This window comes from Stegostoma tigrinum, chromosome 8, assembly GCF_030684315.1.
Source record: "Stegostoma tigrinum isolate sSteTig4 chromosome 8, sSteTig4.hap1, whole genome shotgun sequence".
NCBI classification, from domain to species: Eukaryota; Metazoa; Chordata; class Chondrichthyes; order Orectolobiformes; family Stegostomatidae; genus Stegostoma; species Stegostoma tigrinum.
In genome coordinates, this window is record NC_081361.1 from 41,244,404 (window position 1) to 41,266,523 (window position 22,120).

The 22,120-nt window shown below is 42.6% G+C and overlaps 1 protein-coding gene across 12 annotated transcripts in view; it reads left to right on the top strand.

Moving 5' to 3' along the window:
* ssbp3a (single stranded DNA binding protein 3a) overlaps positions 1–22,120 on the top strand; it is a 164,121-nt gene that overhangs the window by 101,504 nt on the left and 40,497 nt on the right. For all 12 annotated transcript variants that reach the window (XM_048538873.2, XM_048538871.2, XM_048538875.2 and 9 more), the window contains exon 5: positions 19,532–19,621. In XM_048538873.2, the coding sequence (XP_048394830.1) occupies positions 19,532–19,621 (90 nt within the window). The remainder of the gene's footprint in view (positions 1–19,531; positions 19,622–22,120) is intronic.

Below are 22,120 nucleotides of genomic sequence, written 5' to 3' on the forward strand. Positions count from 1 at the left end.
GCTTGAACCTAATTTTGTTCACAAATTTTATTTATGTAGCAAAAGTGGCCCCAGGACAAACGTTGTACCCGATCACGTTTTCACAAAATTTACTTAATTACTAACACAAAATTTACTGAATACACTAAGCTCATCAAAGAAGAGAGTTGGTGGCCAAAATTTAAAATTTGTTGCAGTCTACATGCCTCTTTCAAGATTGTCCAAGTTGGAAATAGCCTGCTGGGTGAGTTATGTAAGATGCACCATTACATTGGATGCAAAATAAAGCACTTTTTATGGTACTTGAAAACTCTGGTGAAACCGCAACTGCAAGCAAATATGCTGTACTGTTGTGGTGTGATTTCACTTTGACGTGGCCAGTAAACTTTAGCTTCAGAGGTTGCCAGTTTTAAACCAGGATTCTGGCAGAATTGAGATGTAGGTTCACACTCTTTAAGAACGGAGTTGAGATTTTTTATCTCCAGAGCAAGTGGAACTTGAATCTGGGCCTCCTGACCTAGGGGCAGGGACACTACCGCTGTGATACAAGACCCCCAGAGAACAGGCTTGATACTATCCCAGTCAGTTTCCCTGAAACAGGAGATGAAGGGAGCCTTCAATTCCCGCAGATAGGAAGAACTGCCGATCCTGGAGTCTGAGATAACACTGTGTGGAGCTGGAAGAATACAGCAGGCCAGGCAGCATCAGAGGGGCAGGAAAGCTGATGTTTTGGGTTGGGACCCTTCTTCAGAAATGGGGAGGGCAAGGGTGATCTGAAATACAGAGAAGGGGAGGTTGGGCTGGGTAAGGTCAGTGGGTTGGCGATAGCAAGTAGGCAGTGGTGGGGATTAGTCAGTGAGGTGGGTGTAGCGGATAGGTGGGAGAGAAGACGGACGGGTCAAGGAGGCAAGGATGAGAGGGAGGATTGGTCTTGGGATGAGGCTGGGGGAGGGGAGATTTTGAAGCTAGTAAAGTCCACGTTGAGACCATTGGATTTTTGGGTTCCAAGGCAGAATATGAGGTGCTGTTCCTCCAGTTTCCGGGTGGTGTCGTTGTGACACTGGAGGAGGACAGGTTGGACGTGTCGACCAGGGAGTGGGAGGCAGAGGTGAAGTGGTTCATGACTAGGAGGTGTTGTCATTTGTTGTGAACCGAACGTAGGTGCTCTACAAAGCAGTCTCCGAGCCTCCACTTGGTCTCACTGTAGAGGAGGCCATTATTGGGAACGGCAGATACAATATACCTCATTAGTGGATGTGCAGGTGAACATCTGTCTGACGTGGAAGGATTTTTTTGTGGGGTGGGAGCCTGGGATGGAGGTGAGACATTTGGTGTAAGTGCAAGTATAGCGCCTCCAGCGGTTGCAGGGAAAGATGCCAGAGGTGATGGGGCTAGTGGGGAGTGTGGAGTGGACGAGGGATTTCCCTCTGGAAAATCCCTCCTCCCACCACACTGACGAATCCCCACCAGTACCTACCTGCGCTCACCTATTGCCATCCCACCTTTTACCAGCTTCAAAATCTCCCCACCCCAGCTTCATCCAAAGACCAACCCTCCCCTCTCATCCCTGCCTCCTTCACCTGTCCGTCTTCTCTCCCACCTCACTGACCAACCCCCACCACTACCTACCTGCTATCACCACCCCACCTACCTTCCCCAGCCCAACCAACACCTCCCCATTTATTTCAGAGTTTAAGTCTCCTCCACCAAAGAAGGGTCCCGACCCGAAATGCCAACTTTCCTGCTCCTCTGCTGCCTGGCCTGCTGTGTTCCTCCAGCTCCACACTGTCATTTCAATCCCAGCAGCCTTGGAGACTTTTGATCCCCAGCAGAGCAAATGGAGTTAAACAAAATTAGCAAACAGTTGTCTCATTAAAACAAAGCTTCTCTGCTTTGGCACTTGTATAAATTCATTATGTAATTTAGATTTAAAGGTATGTGTTCTCCAGAGAAACCTTTTTAGCATGCAAAACTGTAGTTCTCTCTTATAACTAGCATACCTCTATATAGCAGTGATATATCCATCAGCAAGAATACAATGTGAGCACTCAATCACATTTGAGACTGAGATTAAGCTATGTTAGGTAAGAAGAGCAAATTGCTACCAATCCCTCGTGTTTGCTGTGTTTTTGACAGCTTTAGCACAGTAACGTTTACATCCTTTTTTTTGGCTTTTATAGTTATAAAATGTACGACTTCTTGTTGTTTGGCAGATACAAGCTGTACACTTTACACCAGGTTAGTAGGCCCATGGACTCTTCAAAGGTTCCTTCAGTGTGTAACAGAGCTGGATACTTTGATCATCAGATATTTATGATGGAGCTCATTGGGTAACTGGATTGATTCTCATGAAACTGAACCAAGATTCTCAGCAGTGGAGACAATATAAATTGTTGACCTCTCTCTTAGCTCTGTGCTTTTGTTTCGCTTTTCAGTAACTGGAGTTGAAATGCCCCATAAAACGAAAAGTGGGTACTGCCACAAAATTGTGTCCACATTCGGCCAGAGTAATGAGCTCGCCTTTGAAGAGCTGCCTGTAGTTTGTTGGGTGCTGAAAAGTGGCTGATGTATAAAGCTGCACTTTGCTGCAATACTGTCTTTGCCAGGAGAAAAGTAAACTGGAGAAGGGTAAATGGGACAACTTTAGAGAAATGTTTCATTTTGAGACTTGCTCCAGGTATAACTGAGCAGTCAGGTTTTTTAATGTGATTTTTATGCCTACTTATGCAGAAAGTAGATGCCATGTCTCAATCAGGTAGTTGGAGTTTTGCACGTAAATTGTGCAATTATAAAATAGTTATTAAAAAAAAACCCTGGTGTGTTGGTTGGAGGAGGTGAAATATTCTGGCATCATTGTGATGGAGTGTGGGTGTTACTTTGTTGTCTGAAAGTGACAAACACCTTGGTTGAGAAAGAGAGGAATTTATACACACACTAGCTGGTTAATGTCCATGTTTACCCAATAATGGGTTTAATTGGCCACTGGGGCTATTATTAGTAAAAGCACACGTAATTATTTTGATCTAAGATCAATGTGTTAAGTTTTCAGTGAAAAGTAGATACAACGGTAGATAAGAGTTTTTCCAAAACTTAGACAAAAATCTGATAAACCCACGTTACAAAAGGTACCATTTAGGTTATTTGTGCACCATCTACTGATAGCCCTGATTTGAATTTAATCTTCAAGATGCAGTAAATGTCTAAAATCATTGACCAAACACTAGGCATTTTCTTGTGTTCAGCTCAATCCCTCCTGTGGAATGGAGGCTGGATGACCATAAAATGTAGGAGCAAAAGAAGGCCATTCAGCCCATTGAGTCTCCTCCATTTCTGCAATGAGATCATGGCTGATTTGATAATCCCCAGCTTCACTTTCCAGTTTTACCCCCTTTTACCCATGATTCCTTTAATGATTAAAAATCTGACTATCAGCCTTGAATATTTTTATGGGTGTATGTGTAACTTTCGCATATTCAGTCATACTATGCGCTGTTTATATCTCAAATGGTTTTCGGTTGCTGTGTGCCAAAGCTAGTTACTAATCATAGGGTGCGGTCAATCATAATAATACTGTCTTATGAGGGAGAACAGAACTAGGAGACAAACACGTAACTTACTGATAAATTCGATAAGGAACTTAGGAGAAAGTAGTTTCTTAGTGCATGGATTGGTTAAAGCAAACAGCATAGATGCATTTGGGGGAAGGTAACTAAACAAGCAAGGAATGAGAGGATATGACAACCAGACTTGAGTCGAGGCTTGACCAGAAATTGCTGGAAATGCTCACCAGGTCTGCCAACATCTGTGGCGAGAAATCAGGAGTTAGCGTTTCTGGTCCAGTGACCCTTTCTTAGGCGTCACTTGACCCGAAACATGAACCCTGATTTCTCTCCACAGATGCTTCCAGACCGGAGCTTTGCCTGCAATTCCTGTTTTTGTTTCTCATTTACAGCATCCGCAGTTCTTTTAGTAGAGGTTTGTGTGGACTGTCAACCTGTTGACTCTTTCGATTTTTAAAAAATACTATGCAATCTCTTAATTTTTATTGGCTCATTGAATAACAGCCCTTTTTGTCGCCTGTCTTAAGCTTTCCTTACGTTTGCTTTCAAATTTTGCTTAATAACACTCCTGTGAAGTACCTTGGAACACTTTACAGCATTAAAGGTGTTACGTAAATATTTGTTGTTGTAACTGGAAACAATACATGTAGATACAGCACACTAGTAAGTGTTAAATTGTGCCATTTAAACTTTGAAGTGGATTAGATTTCATTTAAGGGGTCACTTGCTTCTGCTGTCTGCTTCAAAATCAAAACCATGTTTCAAACGTTTGTTTCTGCATCACTTAAGCCAGCTTGTGCGGGGCAATATGTACAAGGATTCAGGTTTTGCAGTGTTCATGATTCTTCTCTTTCCACGTTTTAGTGGCATACGAAGCAGGCAAATCATATGCTTAGTGATAATGGGAACTGCAGATGCTGGAGAATCCAAGATAATAAAGTGTGAAGCTGGATGAACACAGCAGGCCAAGCAGCATCTCAGGAGCACAAAAGCTGACATTTCGGGCCTAGACCCTTCATCAGAGAGGGGGATGGGGAGAGGGTTCTGGAATAAATAGGGAGAGAGGGGGAGGCGGACCGAAGATGGAGAGGAGAGTATCGGTGAGGAGGTAGGGAGGGGACAGGTCAGTCCAGGGAAGACGGACAGGTCAAGGAGGTGGGATGAGATTAGTAGGTAGGAAATGGAGGTGCGGCTTGGGGTGGGAGGAAGGGATGGGTGAGAGGAAGAACAGGTTACGGAGGCAGAGACAGGTTGGACTGGTTTTGGGATGCCGCGGGGGGAGGTGAAGAGCTGGGCTGGTTGTGTGGTGCAGTGGGGGGAGGGGACGAACTGGGCTGGTTTTGGGATGCGGTGGGGGAAGAGGAGATTTTGAAGCTGTTGAAGTCCACATAGATACCATTGGGCTGCAGGGTTCCCAAGCGGAATATGAGTTGCTGTTCCTGCAACTTTTGGGTGGCATCGTTGTGGCACTGCAGGAGGCCCATGATGGACATCTCATCTAAAGAATGGGAGGGGGAGTTGAAATGGTTCGCGACTGGGAGGTGCAGTTGTTTTATTGCGAACTGAGCAGAGGTGTTCTGCAAAGTGGTCCCCAAGCCTCCACTTGGTTTCCCCAATGTAGAGGAAGCCACACCGGGTACAATGGATCCAGTATACCACACTGGCAGATGTGCAGGTGAATCTCCGCTTAATATGGAAAGTCATCTTGGAGCCTGGGATGGGGGTGAGGGAGGAGGTGTGGGGACAAGTGTAGCACTTCCTGTGGTTGCAGGGGAAGGTGCCGGGTGTGGTGGGGTTGGAGGGCAGTGTGGGGCGAACGAGGGAGTCACGGAGAGAGTGGTCTCTCCGGAAAGCAGACAAGGATGAGGATGGAAAAATGTCTTGGGTGGTGGGGTCGGATTGTAGATGGCGGAAGTGTCGGCGGATGATGCGTTGTATCCGGAGGTTGGTGGGGTGTACCTCCGGATACAACGCATCATCCTCCGACACTTCCACCATCTACAATCCGAGCCCACCACCCAAGACATTTTTCCATCCCCACCCTTGTCTGCTTTCCGGAGAGGCCACTCTCTCCGTGACTCCCTCGTTCGCTCCACACTGCCCTCCATCCCCACCACACCTGGCACCTTCCACTGTAACCGCAGGAAGTGCTACACTTGCCCCCTCACCCCTATCCCAGGCCCCAAGATGACTTTCCATATTAAGCAGAGGTTCACCTGCACATCGGCAAATGTGGTATACTGTATCCATTGTACCCGGTGTGGCTTCCTCTACACTGGGGAAACCAAGCGGAGGCTTGGGGATCGCTTTGCAGAACACCTCCGCTTGGTTCGCAATAAAACAACTGCACCTCCAATCGCGAACCATTTCAACTCCCCCTCCCATTCTTTAGATGAGATGTCCATCATGGGCCTCCTGCAGTGCCACAATGATGCCACCCGAAGGTTGCAGGAACAGCAACTCATATTCCGCTTGGGACCCCTGCAGCCCAATGGTATCAATGTGGACTTCACCAGTTTCAAAATCTCCCCTCCCCCCACTGCATCCCAAAACCAGCCCAGCCTGTCTCTGCCTCCCTAACCTGTTCTTCCTCTCACCCATCCCCTCCTCCCACCCCAAGCTGCACCACCATTTCCTACCTACTAACCTCATCCCACCTCCTTGACCTGTCCATCTTCCCTGGACTGACCTATTCCCTCCCTACATCCCCACCTATACTCTCCTCTCCACCTATCATCTTTTCTCTCCATCTGCGGTCTGCCCCCCCCCCCCCCCCCCCCCCCCCCTATTTATTCCAAAACCCTCACCCCATCCCCCTCTCTGAGTCTAGGCCCGAAATGTCAGCTTTTGTGCTCCTGAGATGCTGCTTGGCCTGCTGTGTTCATCCAGCTTCACACTTTATCTTAAATCATATGCTTACATCTGTTCCCACAGTTATTCTTCCCTGGACCAGGACACCAGTCTATCACCAGAGACTGTAAACAGGAGGGCATCACTCCACATCAAGCGCTCGTGACCAGAAGACTGTTGTGCTGTAACCATGCACCATAGACGCTTCAGAAAGATTGATGCATAGCCTGTTTAGCCATGTTACATACGCGTCTTTCATATTCATTAGGTTCTAGGGTGGGACTCAAACCCAGATCTTCTATCTCAGAGCCAAGGACATTACCAGAATGTCACAAGACAACCCATACTGTTGATGATTGGGACACCAGAATATTTTGGAAACTTCCAGAAAATTGTCTAGATTTCCTAGATTATGATTGTGGTCTCCATTGGAGCCTGTCTTTGTCTGCCTATATCAGCAGTTGAGCTTAAGGGTACTTGATGTAAACAAAAAAGGCTTCTTGGCCAGTGTACGAAAGCTGCTTTGCATCTTTGGAGCTGTCTGTGACTTAAGCGGGGGCCGCAAGATCGGAAACTACAAAATTAAACTAACTAAGCCATGTACTGGAGCTTTAATAAATTGGATAAGCTGATTGTGCTAGTAAGTGTACTGTGTTCACAACCTGGTTGTAATTTGTTATGCAACTTGAATGAGGTGTTGGGACCCAATCTGATACTGGAGAAGCAGAGCGAAGGCCTTGCTTTGAAGCAGTCAGTTTGGGCCTTCATATCCAATGTACATCTGATGCATTGATCAGTGTGAAACCAAAATCAGCTGCATATTGTTCGTTTTTCAAAAGCATCTTGAACATCATAAGCAGTGTTCCCCTCTGTGTGCCTTGGCACGCGTGAATTTGTTTGAAATGGGCAGATGTTTGGGGACTAGCAATAAAAACATTTGCGTTTTGTGAATTAGACCAGGGACAAAACTGTAGTCTAATCCAAAGAGAGATCTGCTTTGAGAGACTGAGTTGTACGTAGGAATTGTTGGATTCTTTATGAAGACACTGTGGAGCACTCTAATTTCTGACTTCTGATTGGCTTAATGAGCACATTCTAATACGTTAATCATTATTGAAGTTTCAATTATTTATGATTTTTCTTTCAAAAAATGGTTGTGAAGACAGCTTGCAGGCATTGCAGGATCTACTGCAAATTTCAAACATATATTTCTAAGAGATCTGCATATTCATCTAAGTACTGATGATGGCTCCAGATACTGTCATGGGTACAATACTGAGGGCTTTTGACAGAAATTCTAACTTAGCATTGTTTGATTTGTATCCAGTGACCTCTGCAGGAAAGTGAGTGCATGGACATTGTATAAGGTTGTGAATGTGATTGTACTTTTCTGTAACATTTCCTGAGTCAGTTTGCCATCTCACAATCTCCTGTCACCCAGGAAGAATGACTGCTTTTTAAAAGTATTGGAGGGCTTCTAGTCTATTAAGAACTCTATCCTACAACACATGGCTGACTTGCACAAGTATTGAATTGACTTTATCCTTCCACTGCACGTAGCTTTAACTGATAGGTGGGGGTCAGTATTGTCTTTCACAGGCATGATAGGAGTGAGCTCTGCAAATTATCTTTTCAAAATATAATTTTCATACACCTGAATGGAAGATTGTGACCTTCCAGAACAAGTGTTGCATTGTATGCTGTTTCATTAGAGAAACTGATTCAGGCCTTGTTTAACAGTATAGATTTTTGGCACTGTTTCAATACATTTACTCTTCTCTTTTTTTTTGAAAATAACAAGTCGCATTTATGTACAAGTTTTTAACATAGCAAAACACCATTTAGCATCATATCTTGAGCAAATATTAGAAATTAAGTGTTGCTTGAAGAAAAGAGGCATAGTGTTAGATCTTTTTGTCTTTCACTTGTCTGGACTGAATTGCAAGAAAATCCAACCTCTAAGGGAACAAGAGTTTATACTTTGCAGGCGAAGAAGGTACTCATTGGTTGGAAAATGGGCCTCTGCCAGAGATTGTGATGGAGAATGCACCAGGAAAGAGCTAACAACTAAGTTTTTTTTTCTGACTTAAATTCACAACAGGCTTTCGTAGGCTGGTTGAGTACGGTCACTCCTCTGCCTGATGCAAACAACCAAAGTACAGTGCAATCTGCCAGTCTTTGGGTATTAGCCTGTGCACCTGACATTGCACAGGTACTAAAATTCATACACTGCCTAGTACATTGTGTAATTTATCGTTTTTTTTTGAAGATTGATGACAGCGTCCCATTCATGGAGAGTGCCATCTGCATGCTAATGTAGAGGAGCAGCATGAAATAGCTTGCCTCCCCTTTTGCTCAAATTTTGAGACGCTTTCCCCTGCTGGCTAATCTGAACTAGACTTGGTGCTTGTCAGTGAAATACTGTGGATGCTGTAAATCTGTAACGAAATAGCAAAGTGCTGGAGAAACTGATTTGGCAGCATCTATGGACAGAGAAGCGGAATTTGTTTTCTACTGAGTCCTAAAAATGATGGCAGTAGACCTATCTGCACGATGTACAGCAAGCAATGATCTGACCAGGGAATGCCCTTATTACACAGGATAACTTTGTTGCACCTTGTCTTGGCATTGTGCTTGCACGGTGAGCAAACAAACCGGTCCCGAATTAGAAGATTACTGCGATGGCCAATCTTTTAGCATGTGGAACTGTAGGAAATCAAATGTGCATATTGACCACTGAAATTGAGTTGGGTTTGTGGTCAACAGCAGTAGAGAACAAACTAAATTTGTGGATTTCGCAACAAACACATCAAGGAAATGCAGCTGATTTGACTGTTTGTCTGAAAGGTAAGTCAGCACTCTGGTCTCATGAAGTATAAATTGTTGGTGCTGGGATTTAGGATTCTTTTGGTTCTGTCCTCATCAGTGCATGGTGAAAAGCTTTGACACCATCGCCCTCTTTTTCAACAGCACTCAGAATCTGCACTGCAAGGGGACTGTAGATGTTATACCATCTAACCAAAAAACTCCATCAGAGACAGGGTTTAAGGGATGTCTTAAAAAGAAGAGAAATGGGGAACTCTAATGAGAGATGGGGGGTTAGCATTATCCTCCTTATCACAGAACCTTGTCACAGGTAACACTGCCCCATGACTGGTGATGTAATGAAAACTGAGAATGTACAAGAGAATCTTGAAATTAACCATGATTTCACATTTTACGCAGTCGTAAATTTTAAGACATGCTGTCCTGAAATGATTGCACAGCTTTGAACAACTGTGTTCTAAGCTGGCTGGTTGGAGATGTTAATGAGTAGTGAAAATAAAAAAATGCTGGAAATCACAGTGGATCAGGCAGCATCCCTGGAGAGAGAGCAAGTTAGTGTTTTAAGTCGAGATGACTCTCCATAATGTACACGAGTAGGTTGTACAACTGGCTGAGATTTCCAGTGTTCTTCACCCTGTTAGTACTTATTTTGCCTGTTAGTTACAGAAACAGATCAAGCTGTTGGCATTGTATTATCAATCCAGCACTGACTCCAGATTGCAGATGGAAATTGCCAATTTCATTTTTTGTTGACTTCTGGTCAAACATAAAGACCGTTGAGTTTAAGAATAAGTTGGATATTTTAGTTATCTTGTGGCCCCAGCCTTTGTAGAATAAGGCATTCTTCAATGACAACTTATCTCATTTGGATTAGGCTGAATAAAATAGTTTCTGTAAAGGTGTGGCTAAGAAAGTATGCCTTCATAGCACAGTGAGTGTGGCTGTCTTGCATCTTTTTAGTTCAAAAGCCTTTTTTTGTTACTAAACATTTTCTAGATATTAGTAGTGAATACAAGTGTCTTCTGTATTGTGCTGAGATGATGGGAACTGCAGATGCTGGAGAATCCGAGATAACAAAGTGTGTAGCTGGATGAACACAGCAGACCAAGCAGCACCTCAGGAGCACAAAAGCTGACGTTTCGGGCCTAGACCGGGGCCCAAAACATCAACTTTTGTGCTCCTCTGATGCTGCTTGGCCTGCTGTGTTCATCCAGCTACACACTTTGTTATCTCTGTATTGTGCTGATGGGTTTGTGTTCGTTGGTGGCTGAAGGATATCTGTCTAGGATAGTCTTCTTATTCACTTGTGGGCTCGTTCAGCAACTTTGGCTTGGATTATTGCGGTACAGCCAGACAACAATTGTCCCTTTTTAAACAAATGTTTGCAATACTAAGTGTACTGCGCCTTGAAAAATGCAGCTTCTGAGAATAGGATTATTCTGTGGTAAGTGCTTTCCTCCGAAGTTCACTTGTCAAAAATCAAATTTATGAAACCATAAAATTTGAGGACTGGTTGAGCGAAGTGTTAATTAGAGCTGATTTTAAAAATGTTTATTGTGAAGGTGTTTAGTTTACCGATTTTAGAATTTTAAAAAAAGGAGAGAAAATCTAAATCCAAAAATCTGAGTAAATTTTAGGGAGCATGATCAATATTAAGCTCTAGCATCAGAAGTTCTTTCTACTTTCTGTTAGTAGAGCAAAAATCCCTGAATGTTTACTTCACCTGTTTTGCGAATTGTGAAAAGGAGGGAAAAGTAAATAAAACACTAAATTGTAATAATGCCGCTGGTATCAGTGTTTCACACAGAAATATACTCAAAGAAGTAGGAAATTTTGGAAATTTAATTTAAGAAACACTTGGTTGTCAAGTGGAAGGCCTGCAGTTATTGCCCATTCTTAGTTGCCGTCAAAGTTTTTAACTTAGATGTCTATGAAGTGAAGGTGCATCCACAGTGCAACTTAGAAGGGAACTAGAGGACTTTCACCCAGTGACTCTGAAATAACAATGACAGATTTCTAGCCCACTGCATTTCTTGATGGGTGGTCTGGGGATGATGGTGTTTTATTTGTAGACCTGGATGCACGTCTTCTGGACATTGGAGGTTGGTTTCATTGTATAAACCCTGGCATGTTGGACTGGTGCAACCTGTAGGTCATGCACCCAGATAATGTTCTGCCTTGTTTGTCTTTGTGCCTGGTCGTTTGTTATATAGCAAGGTTCGTCTAGGGGTGTGCAGCTACATACTTGCCCATCTCATAGCATCTGTTCTGTGTGGCCTGTTTGTTGCATGACACAACAATAGATTCCAGATTCCTGTGTTGCCCCACATCCAGATTTAGTGGAAACTGACTGCAACTATGCTGAGCTGGTGGTGGAGGGAATGGGTGCTGTAAGGTAGTGGATGAGCTGCTGGGCAAACTGGCTGCTCTGTCTTAAGAACCGCTTCTGCATTTTATCAGCATTTCTATTTTCTGCACGCCCTCCTTTTCCTCAAAAGAAACTTGGAATGCCAGTTTAAGGACTGAAATATTTACTAGGATTTGCATTAATGTTTAAGAAGTTGAATCCTGACCGAGGCAATACATTCTTGCTGCCAAAATCAGGATTGCAATTCTTTTTACCCTTTGAGTTTTGTTCTCTGGTTTTTATCATAGTTCCCTCAGGCAGATCTGAAAAGCTCCGTCTGTTCTATACGAGGGATGCAGTAACTCCAACTCGGGGTTGGATTTAAAATGAGTAGCTTGGGGCATACTTATAATTTGGATCTATTAAATTTCTACACTTAATCCATGTACTCAGTATTCCTTAATATGAAGTACAGTTCTCCAGCTGAGGTCTGCAATTGGGAATATCCAGTTTATAAAATCCGAATGGCCGTTCAAGGTTTGAGAAAAGAGCTGATCTATTGGTTGGGATTTTTGCGAGCTGAGCACTCCTGTAATTGAGTACTGTGTACATGAACTGAATGTAAAAATAGAATAAATTCAAATTATAAATGCAGCTTAACAACTCACTTCAGAACCAAACTCGTTTTAAAGCCATGACAGACGATGCAATGAACTGGGTGCATTCAAACTGCTGTGTGCATTGGGGGAGCAAGCGTAGCAAGCTTGCAGTGTCTTCCACGCCCACCTCTCTCTCGTCCTATACAAAATAAACTGACTTGCCAAGTACAGGGAAAAACGCTGAACTTGCTATCAGCAGCAGCACCTCCCCCCACTCCCTCCACCCAGGACCAATCCACTAAAGTCCCCGTAGCTTGTGGCCCAAAACCTGACTTTGCTTTTTCATTCATACACGAGATGAGAGCGTTGCTGGCTAGGCGAACAAATACTGCCCATCCCTTATTGTCCAGAGGGCAACTAAAAGTCAACCACATTGCTGAGAGTCAGGAGTCACATAATCCAGACCAGGTAAAGATGACAGGTTCCTTCCCCAAAGGGCACTAGAAAGCCAGATAGGTTTTCTGGCAATTTGCTGGGCATGGGGTGTAAAGGAAGAAATGGTCACTGTTTTAGTCACGTGGCCCTTTGTCAGAATTGTATTAACACACTTTCACAGATGTTGTCTTATCCTTCAAGCATCTCAGCTTTTTTTTTTCGCTTTGATTCCGAGAATCTCAATTTTTGTCTCTTTAAATGGTTCTGCAAACTGCTGCAATGTTGATATCTTATGTGCTGCATTAAACAGACTCTGCGAATGGGCAGAATGTTGATCTTGAAGCTTGTGTGTGGCAGGTTATGACTTTGAGGTGACAACATTATAAATAGGGTGGCCAAATTTAATGCTTCAATTGTTGTCTTTTCAATAGGCTTTCCATCTGTTGTCCAGGACACACTCACTCCCATGTTATCTGGCTTATTCAGAAAATGTCCAAATTTTGGCTTCTGCATCGGTGTCCGGCCAAGATTTAAAATCTGAGCAAGTGAAGAGATGATGACCTAATAGCATTGTTGCTAGATTAGTAATCCAGCCACACAGGTCACATTCTAGGACCCAGGTTTTAATTCCACTATCTGCTGTGGCAGGATTGGAATTCAGTAAAAATCTGAAATTAGAACCTGATAACCATGAAACCATAGTTGATGTTGGAAAAATCCATCTGGTTCATTTTAACTGTCTTTCTTACCTGGTCTAGTCCAAAAGTGACTTCAGACCCAGCTAGTCTTTACCCCCACCCCCCACCCCGCCATCCCCTGAATGTGTGTTTGGGAATCTAGCGCATTTCTCTGGAGAGGAGCAGACCATCTGATCCATCAAGTCCAGCAAACAGCCATACCCAACAATAAATCACAAAATCTCGTCTTCATGCCATCTGGGAGTTCCGTAATCTTCGGGAAGCAGGAAATCAGTTTAATTTAAAAAAAACAGACCCAAGTCCATTTTTCTGAAAGGAATTCAACAATAATTTAATGAGATATTGCTGAATTGCCAGGGAAACGATAGTGAGGGTGCAACAGTTGCTTTAGAACTGCTGTAGTAAGGAGGGGGCAAAAACATTTACCGTACTACTTGATGCAGGCCAGTATGCAAAGAAACTTGCTATAAAGTTGTATGTCATTCTGAGTGTGGTTGGCCTTGACTATAATTTCTTCCTCCCACTACTGCATCTACACATGCTCCATATCTTGCACAATTGTGAGAGTGCTACCCCCCCACTACCGGGGTATGAGTAATGGCTACTCGGATAATGGGTGTTTGGGTGCCTGTGGAGCAGCACTGCATTGTGTACCTTTTGAGGTTGGCAGGCAATAATTTGTTTGAGTTGGAGATTTTGGAGTTAGCTACCAGCCTTCCTTTGTGGTTATTCTGACTCTAGCTATTTTAATCAATCTGTTCAGATGTAATGCATCTCCTGGAGCAGCTGGTACTTGAACTTAGGCCTCCTGATCTAGAGATGGAAACACTGCCACTGTGCCACAAGAACCCTTATTCTGACTTTATATGATTGGCAGTGTTCATTTGATCCTTTTAAAATATTAGTAAGTTTAACTTCATTCCAACTGTGTTTCCTGCGCATGAAAGTTCAAGCTTTCTTTTCTGTTTTGCAATTGTATTTTTGCCAGCGTCTTACTGTTGCTATTAGTGAAGACCGAAACTGATATTTCCCCTTTATAAATTCAGATATATTCACTGAGTGGAATGAAGATGGCAGTTCACAAAAGGACTTCAAACTTTGCAATGCTTAATTTCTGAATTGCATGTTCTGGTGTGTCTGTTATTTTTTTCATGTTTCTGGCAATGCACTATCTGCCCAGTTGGGAATTCTACCTCCCAGTATCTGCTGCAATCTCCTGAAATGTGTTTAATATTTAATGGCCTGAGTACGGGCTGCTTTGTAAGATTGCAAAGAAAGGCAGGAGGAAAAGTGATGCAGCCATTCCCCATGTGGAATTTTTTTTAATGTTATTTGTCTAGCTAACAGAATTGTAACAATTGAGAAATGCTTTACATCTGTTAATTCAAACTGATTTAAAGGTAGCATTGATTAGTTTCATTGCCTCATACAAGAAGCTGTATTTCTCTTTATTGCCTCTAAGCAATGAAGGGCATGTGTGACCCAGCTGGAGATTATCATAGCTCTGGCAAGCCACTGAGAGGAAGTAATGGGGGATGGGCAGATGTTAAAATGGAATCCTTTAAAAACAACTAGTTTTAATAAGGAGTGACTGAACACAAGTGAAAGCAGTTTCTCAGACAAGAACGAAGGTACAAAACCACCTTGCAAAAACAATTGCTCAGCATTGTAATGACTAAGAACATAAGGAGCAAGATACTTACGTTTGTTCATCTCCTGAAAACACTCTATTTTTGTTTGGAAACACACACACTCTCAGGGAGTGAGGGTTCACAGAATGAATATTGTGCATCGAGTTGCACTAACCCGTGCAGAAGTTTCTGACTGCGTTGTCAGTGCTATTGACTGTGGGCCTCAGTTGGTATGGTCAACTCTGAAATGGCCAATGGGTTACTTGGCTAAAAAGAATACACGAGACCGGAACCTACTCCATATGCTACATTCTTGAGATGCCTGCAAGTTTGGCAAAAATACATTCACTCTTCAACTATAATTCTTCTGATAGGCCTTGTACTGTATGGAATATTTTACAATTATTTTAGCATGTATTTGAGAGTGAAGCCTTGAGCATGCCTGGCAGGTTCATGTTTAATTTCATAGGAACCTCTTTTAATACTAGCCCATGGCAAATTTATTAAAATTTAGCTTTTCAAGTCATCGTCATGTCTGGTTTGACATCCCAATATTGCACAATAACTATTACGTGGCAGTGCCTATTGTTGGCTCACATTCTTGTTGAACGGCCAGCTTTCACTGTCAAGGCTAACATGTGAAGAGTAAATAGCACTTGGATGAGATATCATAAATGATGTTAGTGCTTGAGACACTGAACTGCACCCTTGACAGGGTGCAGTAAGGGAAGGAGCCATTGAACAATTGGTTTTATGGAATGAGAATTATTGTGGTATTGAAGTATGAATTGTGAAATGTCAGTTTACGTTCAGTACCTTGGTTTTTTTAATCTTTCAGGTTATTTGGAAGCATTGCCGTTTTTAATTTTTCAGAAATCCATTTGAGGTAGTCGGAAACAAGTTCAGGGTTGTCACTCTGACTTGTTGACTAATTAATGTTGCCTTCACGTACAGTAGTGAGTAAAGGTGCATTGGAGCATGGAAATCGTGCATTGGAGCATGGAAATCATGCATTGTTTCAGTGTGAAATTTAGGCATCTCCTGTATTCCTCTTGCGTTCCCCAAACTCCCATCCACCCCTGAAGAAGATTTCTAGTTGATGTAGCACCCATTCTGAACAGTTAGCATCAACAACTTAGACGAGATTCAGTTACGTGATGCTGGTTAGCATTAGCAGACTAGATGATTGGTAATCAAGATGAAGTTCAGCCCTATCTCCTGTCAACATTTAAATATGTAAGAGTTCCTGGAAAATGAAGGAACCCTGTGTTCTTCCCACACCCTTGACCAATGAAGTGGATTGTGGCAAATCTGTCATTACCAGTTATACGCTGCTTGTAATGTTATAAATGATTTTTGAATTTTGTTGGTGACTGTTGAATGTTTTGAAAGTAAAACTAGATTATTTTTGATCATCAATCGGCAATATTCTACTATTATTATGTATCTGTTTTGGATTTTAGTCAAGATTATGTACGTTTTTGTAAACCGCAATGCATTTCTGCACCCTTTTTTTTTCCCCCGTGTGGTTAGTCAGAAGACCATTTATTTCATTATTCTCCCACTCCCATCACCTCTGCAAATCCTTAGCCCCCCTGTCCTGAAGATAGATGCTTCTGCTACACAATGTTTTCACAGTTGCACACCTCTCTGGCAGCACTTGGATTCTGATTCTGGAAATCGAAGTTGTTTCCCTCTGGATGACATTCCAGTGAAATAGATTCTGAAACTGTCCGTGGCCACAGTTGCTGGGTCATAGAAATTATAAAAACCCCATTTGAATTATTTTTCTTCCTTCCTTCTATCAATTTACGTGCCCTGGTCATGATCCTTGACAAATCTCACCCACTGAGTGTGGGGCCCATATTTTTAAAAGATTAGTCTGGTCTCCTGGGTGCAATTGCTCTGTTTGAATGAATGAAGATCCTCTGTTTCCAACCTTTTTTTGTTTTGATGAAAATGGTAAATTCTCTCCTGTCATCCACCAGCCACAAACCACCCCTCCTTCTCCCCCGCCCGCGCCCCTCCCCACCCACCATTGGAACAAAATCCCTTGTATTTGATTCCCCTTGACCCAGGCCCGTTGTATGTGAATACACCCATGGGTCTCTTGATGTTACACTCTGCTTTTCCATGGCCACCAAATTCTAATACATTTTTATTCTGACTTGCTTCCGTTCACTTGGGTCTGTTTTTTAAATTTGCTTTGGTTGAGAATTGGAATGAAAGCAAGTTTGGGGGGGGGAAAATAACAGAATAAAAGAATGTACTGAATTGAATCCATCAAAACAGATCGAAGCATTTACGTTGTGAATGTAAATCCCTCTGAATTCTAGAAGTTATGGATTCAAATTGTGTATTTTGGAATAATCACAATGCAGTTATCATGTTATTTTACTGTTTTAAAAGAAATAATATTGCTGATCAGCTTATTTTATTAAATAAAAGCCAATTGAGGAACAAGTCTGACTCCCGATTGTAAAATTATGCTGCTGGTGAAAGTGTTTTTTTTGTCTTTTAGAACAGTTGACTTTCCTTTTGTGTGAAATATGAGAGCATTAAATAACAGTAACTTGGTTAGAAACAACTCCTTCAAATTATTTTATTGCAGAAATGATACCAACTCTCCCCTTAAACCGAAGTATGTACGCTGTCGTGTATCGGGGCCAACCATGACATGACCAGTGTGCAAGTCTCTTTCTCTAGTTTGTTTGTTTCTTTGCTAAGGGTGCTGTTTTCCATGGGTTGATAACAAATCTTGCAATTCTTATTGAAGCAATCATTCTTCGTGCCAACAAGCGATTTGACTGCTGAAGCTATCAAAGCCAAAGGCTAATCTATCTTAGATATACCCCTTTTCTATCTGTGTACTTCCTAGTAGTGGATCAGGATTAAAGATTGATTTAGGAACAGTGCCTGATAATCTGTATGTTTCCTGTAGGAAACGGAACTGTATCATTAGTCAGTTACCCAGCAGCGTGCACATCATTCCAAAGATGTGATGATAATGCTCAAATAAATTGGAGAGCTGAGAATGGTGGAAATTGAGTTTGTCTGGCGTGCAAACAGGAAAGTTAAGTGGTGCTTACACTTGGGTGGCAGAAAGGACTTGAGCTGCCATTCACAACCACTAGATGAGCCAAATCTTGTTTCAGCTAATTAAGTACTTTTGAACTGTGAACACACTTGTAGGAAATGCAACAGCTAACTTGTGCACAGGAAGTTCCTGCAAATAACAATGTGATAATGACCAGATCATCTGTTTTTGTGTCGTTAATTGAGGGACAAATCCTGGTTTGGACATGAGTTAGTTCTCAGGCTGCTCTTCAAAGTAATTCCTTTGTTATCTTTTGCCCTGATGGAACAGATTGGGCTCCAATTCACTTCTCAGCCGGAATATCAATTCTTCATATTTTCTTTGTATTCAAATTCCAGAGTGGAATTAGCGCACTCAACTTCTGACTTAGGCTAGACTGCTACCAACTGAGCTTCCGCTGACACTCTTCATACTCATAATTATTGATTATTTCCATCATCAATCAAAACAGATTTTTTTTTGCTGGGCTGCATGAAGTGCCAAGAGATATAAAGTGAAATGGAGGCATAGATGAAATTTTTTTTCATTGAGGTATTAAGAACACACCAGAGTGATGTGTTAGAAATGCACCTTCACAGATCATTGAATTTATTTTCGATCATTCTGCCATGCTCTTCTCAAGCTGTCCCAGTTCTGAACAGTCCACCTTTAGTCACACCAGACAAAGGAGAGACATCGGAGCTGGGTCACTCGTCAAACAGTCAAATATGCATGGAATCTGAGGGTCTTCAGGAGGTTAACAATATTCTGTAATTGGTTAGTGACGGGAGTGAGGAGAGGAGGAGCTATTGTTTTCAGTGTACCAAAAGGCTTGTACAGAAGAACAGAGTAAAAATTGATTTATTTTCACAACGCCATTGAATGTGTGTGAAATGACCAGATTTTTTCAGATGGAAGAACTGTGATTTAATGCTAATGGATCAGTGGATGTTGAGCTTCCAAAGCAATGTGGAACTGAATCTTGTAGTTAGATTCAAATTTATCCCTTTCCTTTTTTTATTCTGGGGAGACCATTTGGTGTGGTTATGAGTTGTGTAGACCACAGATATCCCACATTTGAACCCCTTTCTGTCCTAAGGTGTTTAAAAAAAATCAGTTTCCTACTGATTACTCTCCAGTGACCCCTGCTGGAAAATTACCCCATGGACAGGTTCAGAGATGGCCCTGATTGTAGAATAGAATCCCTATCAAAGTCTTCACTGGCTATTTGACAGCCAAATTCAAACACTGGAATGGCTTTTTTTTGAGGTGTTGGTCTGTAGTGTGCCTCAAGAGGAATTGGAAGCATTCCAGAAACATGATGTAGAGGTTATAGGATTAGATAAAGAAGGGAGGAGTTTGTCCTTTTGCAATTTTGAGCAAAGGCACTCCCAGGTTGAATGCTGCTACAGATTCCCAGTGGGACCAGCATTGCATCTTTGGTATTTGGCAATTAATCTGCCCACAGGCTGGCTGAAAGGAGATGGAAATTGTCAATTATAACTTAATGTGCATTTTTGTTTCTCATAGAGTGCAGCTGCAGCACCAAGTCCTGTACTTGGAAACATTCCTCCAAATGATGGGATACCAGGAGGCCCCATTCCCCCAGGCTTCTTTCAGGTACAATGACTTTCATCCTTATTTGAAACTGTTTTGAATTGATTTTTTTACTGTTTGGTTGAATTATTTTTATAAATCTGATTCACAATGTGCGAGACCAGTTCCTTTTCAATGTGTGAATTCAGGGTATTTGTGGGGAGCAGAGTTTTGGGCCAGAGTGAAGAGAGTTGGAACTCCTCCACTACCCCAAGTAGATTTTCTTTTAAAGCCAGTTGGTACACCTGTCAGTTCATTCTGGAGGCTGCCAGTTGATGTGCACAAAAGATGGTGAGCTGTGTGTGACTCACTAATTCTTTCCAAGACTTTATGCTGTTTGCACAGGCTGGGTTTCCTGCAGTAGGTTTCTAACTGGTCACTAGAGCCTGCAACTTGAGGGGTGCCACTCTGCTTCAAGCATCACTGACCAAGAGACTTTTTCTCTCTGTTACCACTTGTCACGGACAGCTGGAAAGGACTTACAGACTGGTACTCAATCTCGTTGTAAACACACCTTCCAAGGCCAAGTCCTGGATTGAGAGTCAAAACTGGGAGCCCCTGGCTCAGAGGCAGGCATTCTTGCCACAAGCAGTCTTTTATGTATCACAAACCAAATTGAAATGAGACCATTGGGGAAACCCAAAGTACTTGATCCCATTGTTTGCAGCTGACTACACACCCCCAAAATATCACCAATCTCCGGTTTTTAAAACTGCTTTTTGCTGTCATGCGCAAACCCTGTCTTTGCGAATCTGAAATATTTTCTAAAGGTGCAGTCAGGTTCAAATCGCCCACCTAAAGTTGACTGCGTGCTGATCTCTGTCAACAGACTCCACATCAGGATCATTGATCAGGGACTGTGACTGCTGAACCTGAGAAAGGACTCTTGAATTTCTTGGCTGTTTGTTGTACAATGTAATCTCAATTGTGGTATAGGGAGGTACTCCTTTTATGGTCAGTTCCAAAGAGCTTTAATGTGAGAGGTGAAGGAAAATATGATTGATTACTTGTGCACCCTTAAGTCGAGATCAATGTTGGCTGATTTTGAAAAAATTTTCCATTCACCAATTATGGGTACTTAGGTTAAAAGGTATGAAAATTCTTTGGCTCACTGAAATTGAAACACACAGCATCAACTTAAGGAATGAGAATAGATGGCTGTGTTTGCTATTCACTGTTCATAAAATTGAATAACCCTAAATTCCAATACTCATTTCCTGTCTTTCCCATCTCTTCTCACACTACTTCCCGCTCTGTTCTCTCCCTCCCTCCCTTCCAACCCCCCCACCCCAAAAATTTGGACGAGTTGATGAAAAATAAGCAGTGTCTATAGAATTACGTATTCCTCCATATGTCAGAATCTTGAGGAAATCTCAGTCCTACAGCACTGAGTGTGTCGGCTAGGCCCATCACACCACCTTGTCTTTTGAAGGACCTTTTCCAATTATTATTGGTTTGGTCCAATTTCCTATTTCCCTCCCCACATTCACACACTTCGTAAGTATCAGCCTGCCTTTTAACATTTACAATTAAGACCATAAGACATAGGAGTGGAAGTAAGGCCATTCGGCCCATCAAGTCCACTCCGCCATTTAAATCATGGCTGATGGGCATTTCAACACCACTTCCCTGCGCTCTCCCCGTAGCCCTTGATTCCTTTTGAGATCAAGAATTTGTCGATCTCTGCCTTGAAGACATTTAACATCCCGGCCTCCACTGCACTCCGTGGCAATGAATTCCACAGGCCCACCACTCTCTGGCTGAAGAAATGTCGTCTCCTTTCAGTTTTAAATTAACCCCCTCTAATTTTAAGGCTGTGCCCACGGGTCCTAGTCTCCCCGCCTAACGGAAACAACTTCCTGGCGTCCACCCCTTCTAAGCCATACATTATCTTGTAAGTTTCTATTAGATCTCCCCTCAACCTTCTAAACTCTAATGAGTACAGTCCCAGGATCCTTAGCCATTCATCATATGTTAAACCTACAATTCCAGGGATCATCCATGTGAATCTCCGCTGGACACGCTCCAGGGCTAGTATGTCCTTCCTGAGGTGTGGGGCCCAAAATTGGACACAGTATTCTAAATGGGGCCTAACTAGAGCCTTAAAGCCTCAGAAGCACATCGCTGCTTTTATATTCCAACCCTCTTGAGATAAACAACAACATTACATTCGCTTTCTTAATTACGGACTCTACCTGCAAGTTAACCTTTAGAGAATCCTGGACCAACACTCCCAGATCCCTTTGCACTTCTGATTTGCGAATTTTCTCATCGTTTAGAAAATAGTCCATGCCTGCCTTCTTTTTCCAAAGTGCAAAACCTCACATTTATTCACATTAAATTTCATCAGCCATTTCCGGGACCACTCTCCTAAACTGTCTAAATGTTTCTGCAGCTTTCCCACCTCCTCAGTACTACCTGCCTGCCCACCTATCTTTGTATCATCAGCAAACTTTGCCAGAATGCCCCCCGTCCCTTCAACCAGAATTAAACTTGTATCTACCACTTTTTTTTTGTCCATAC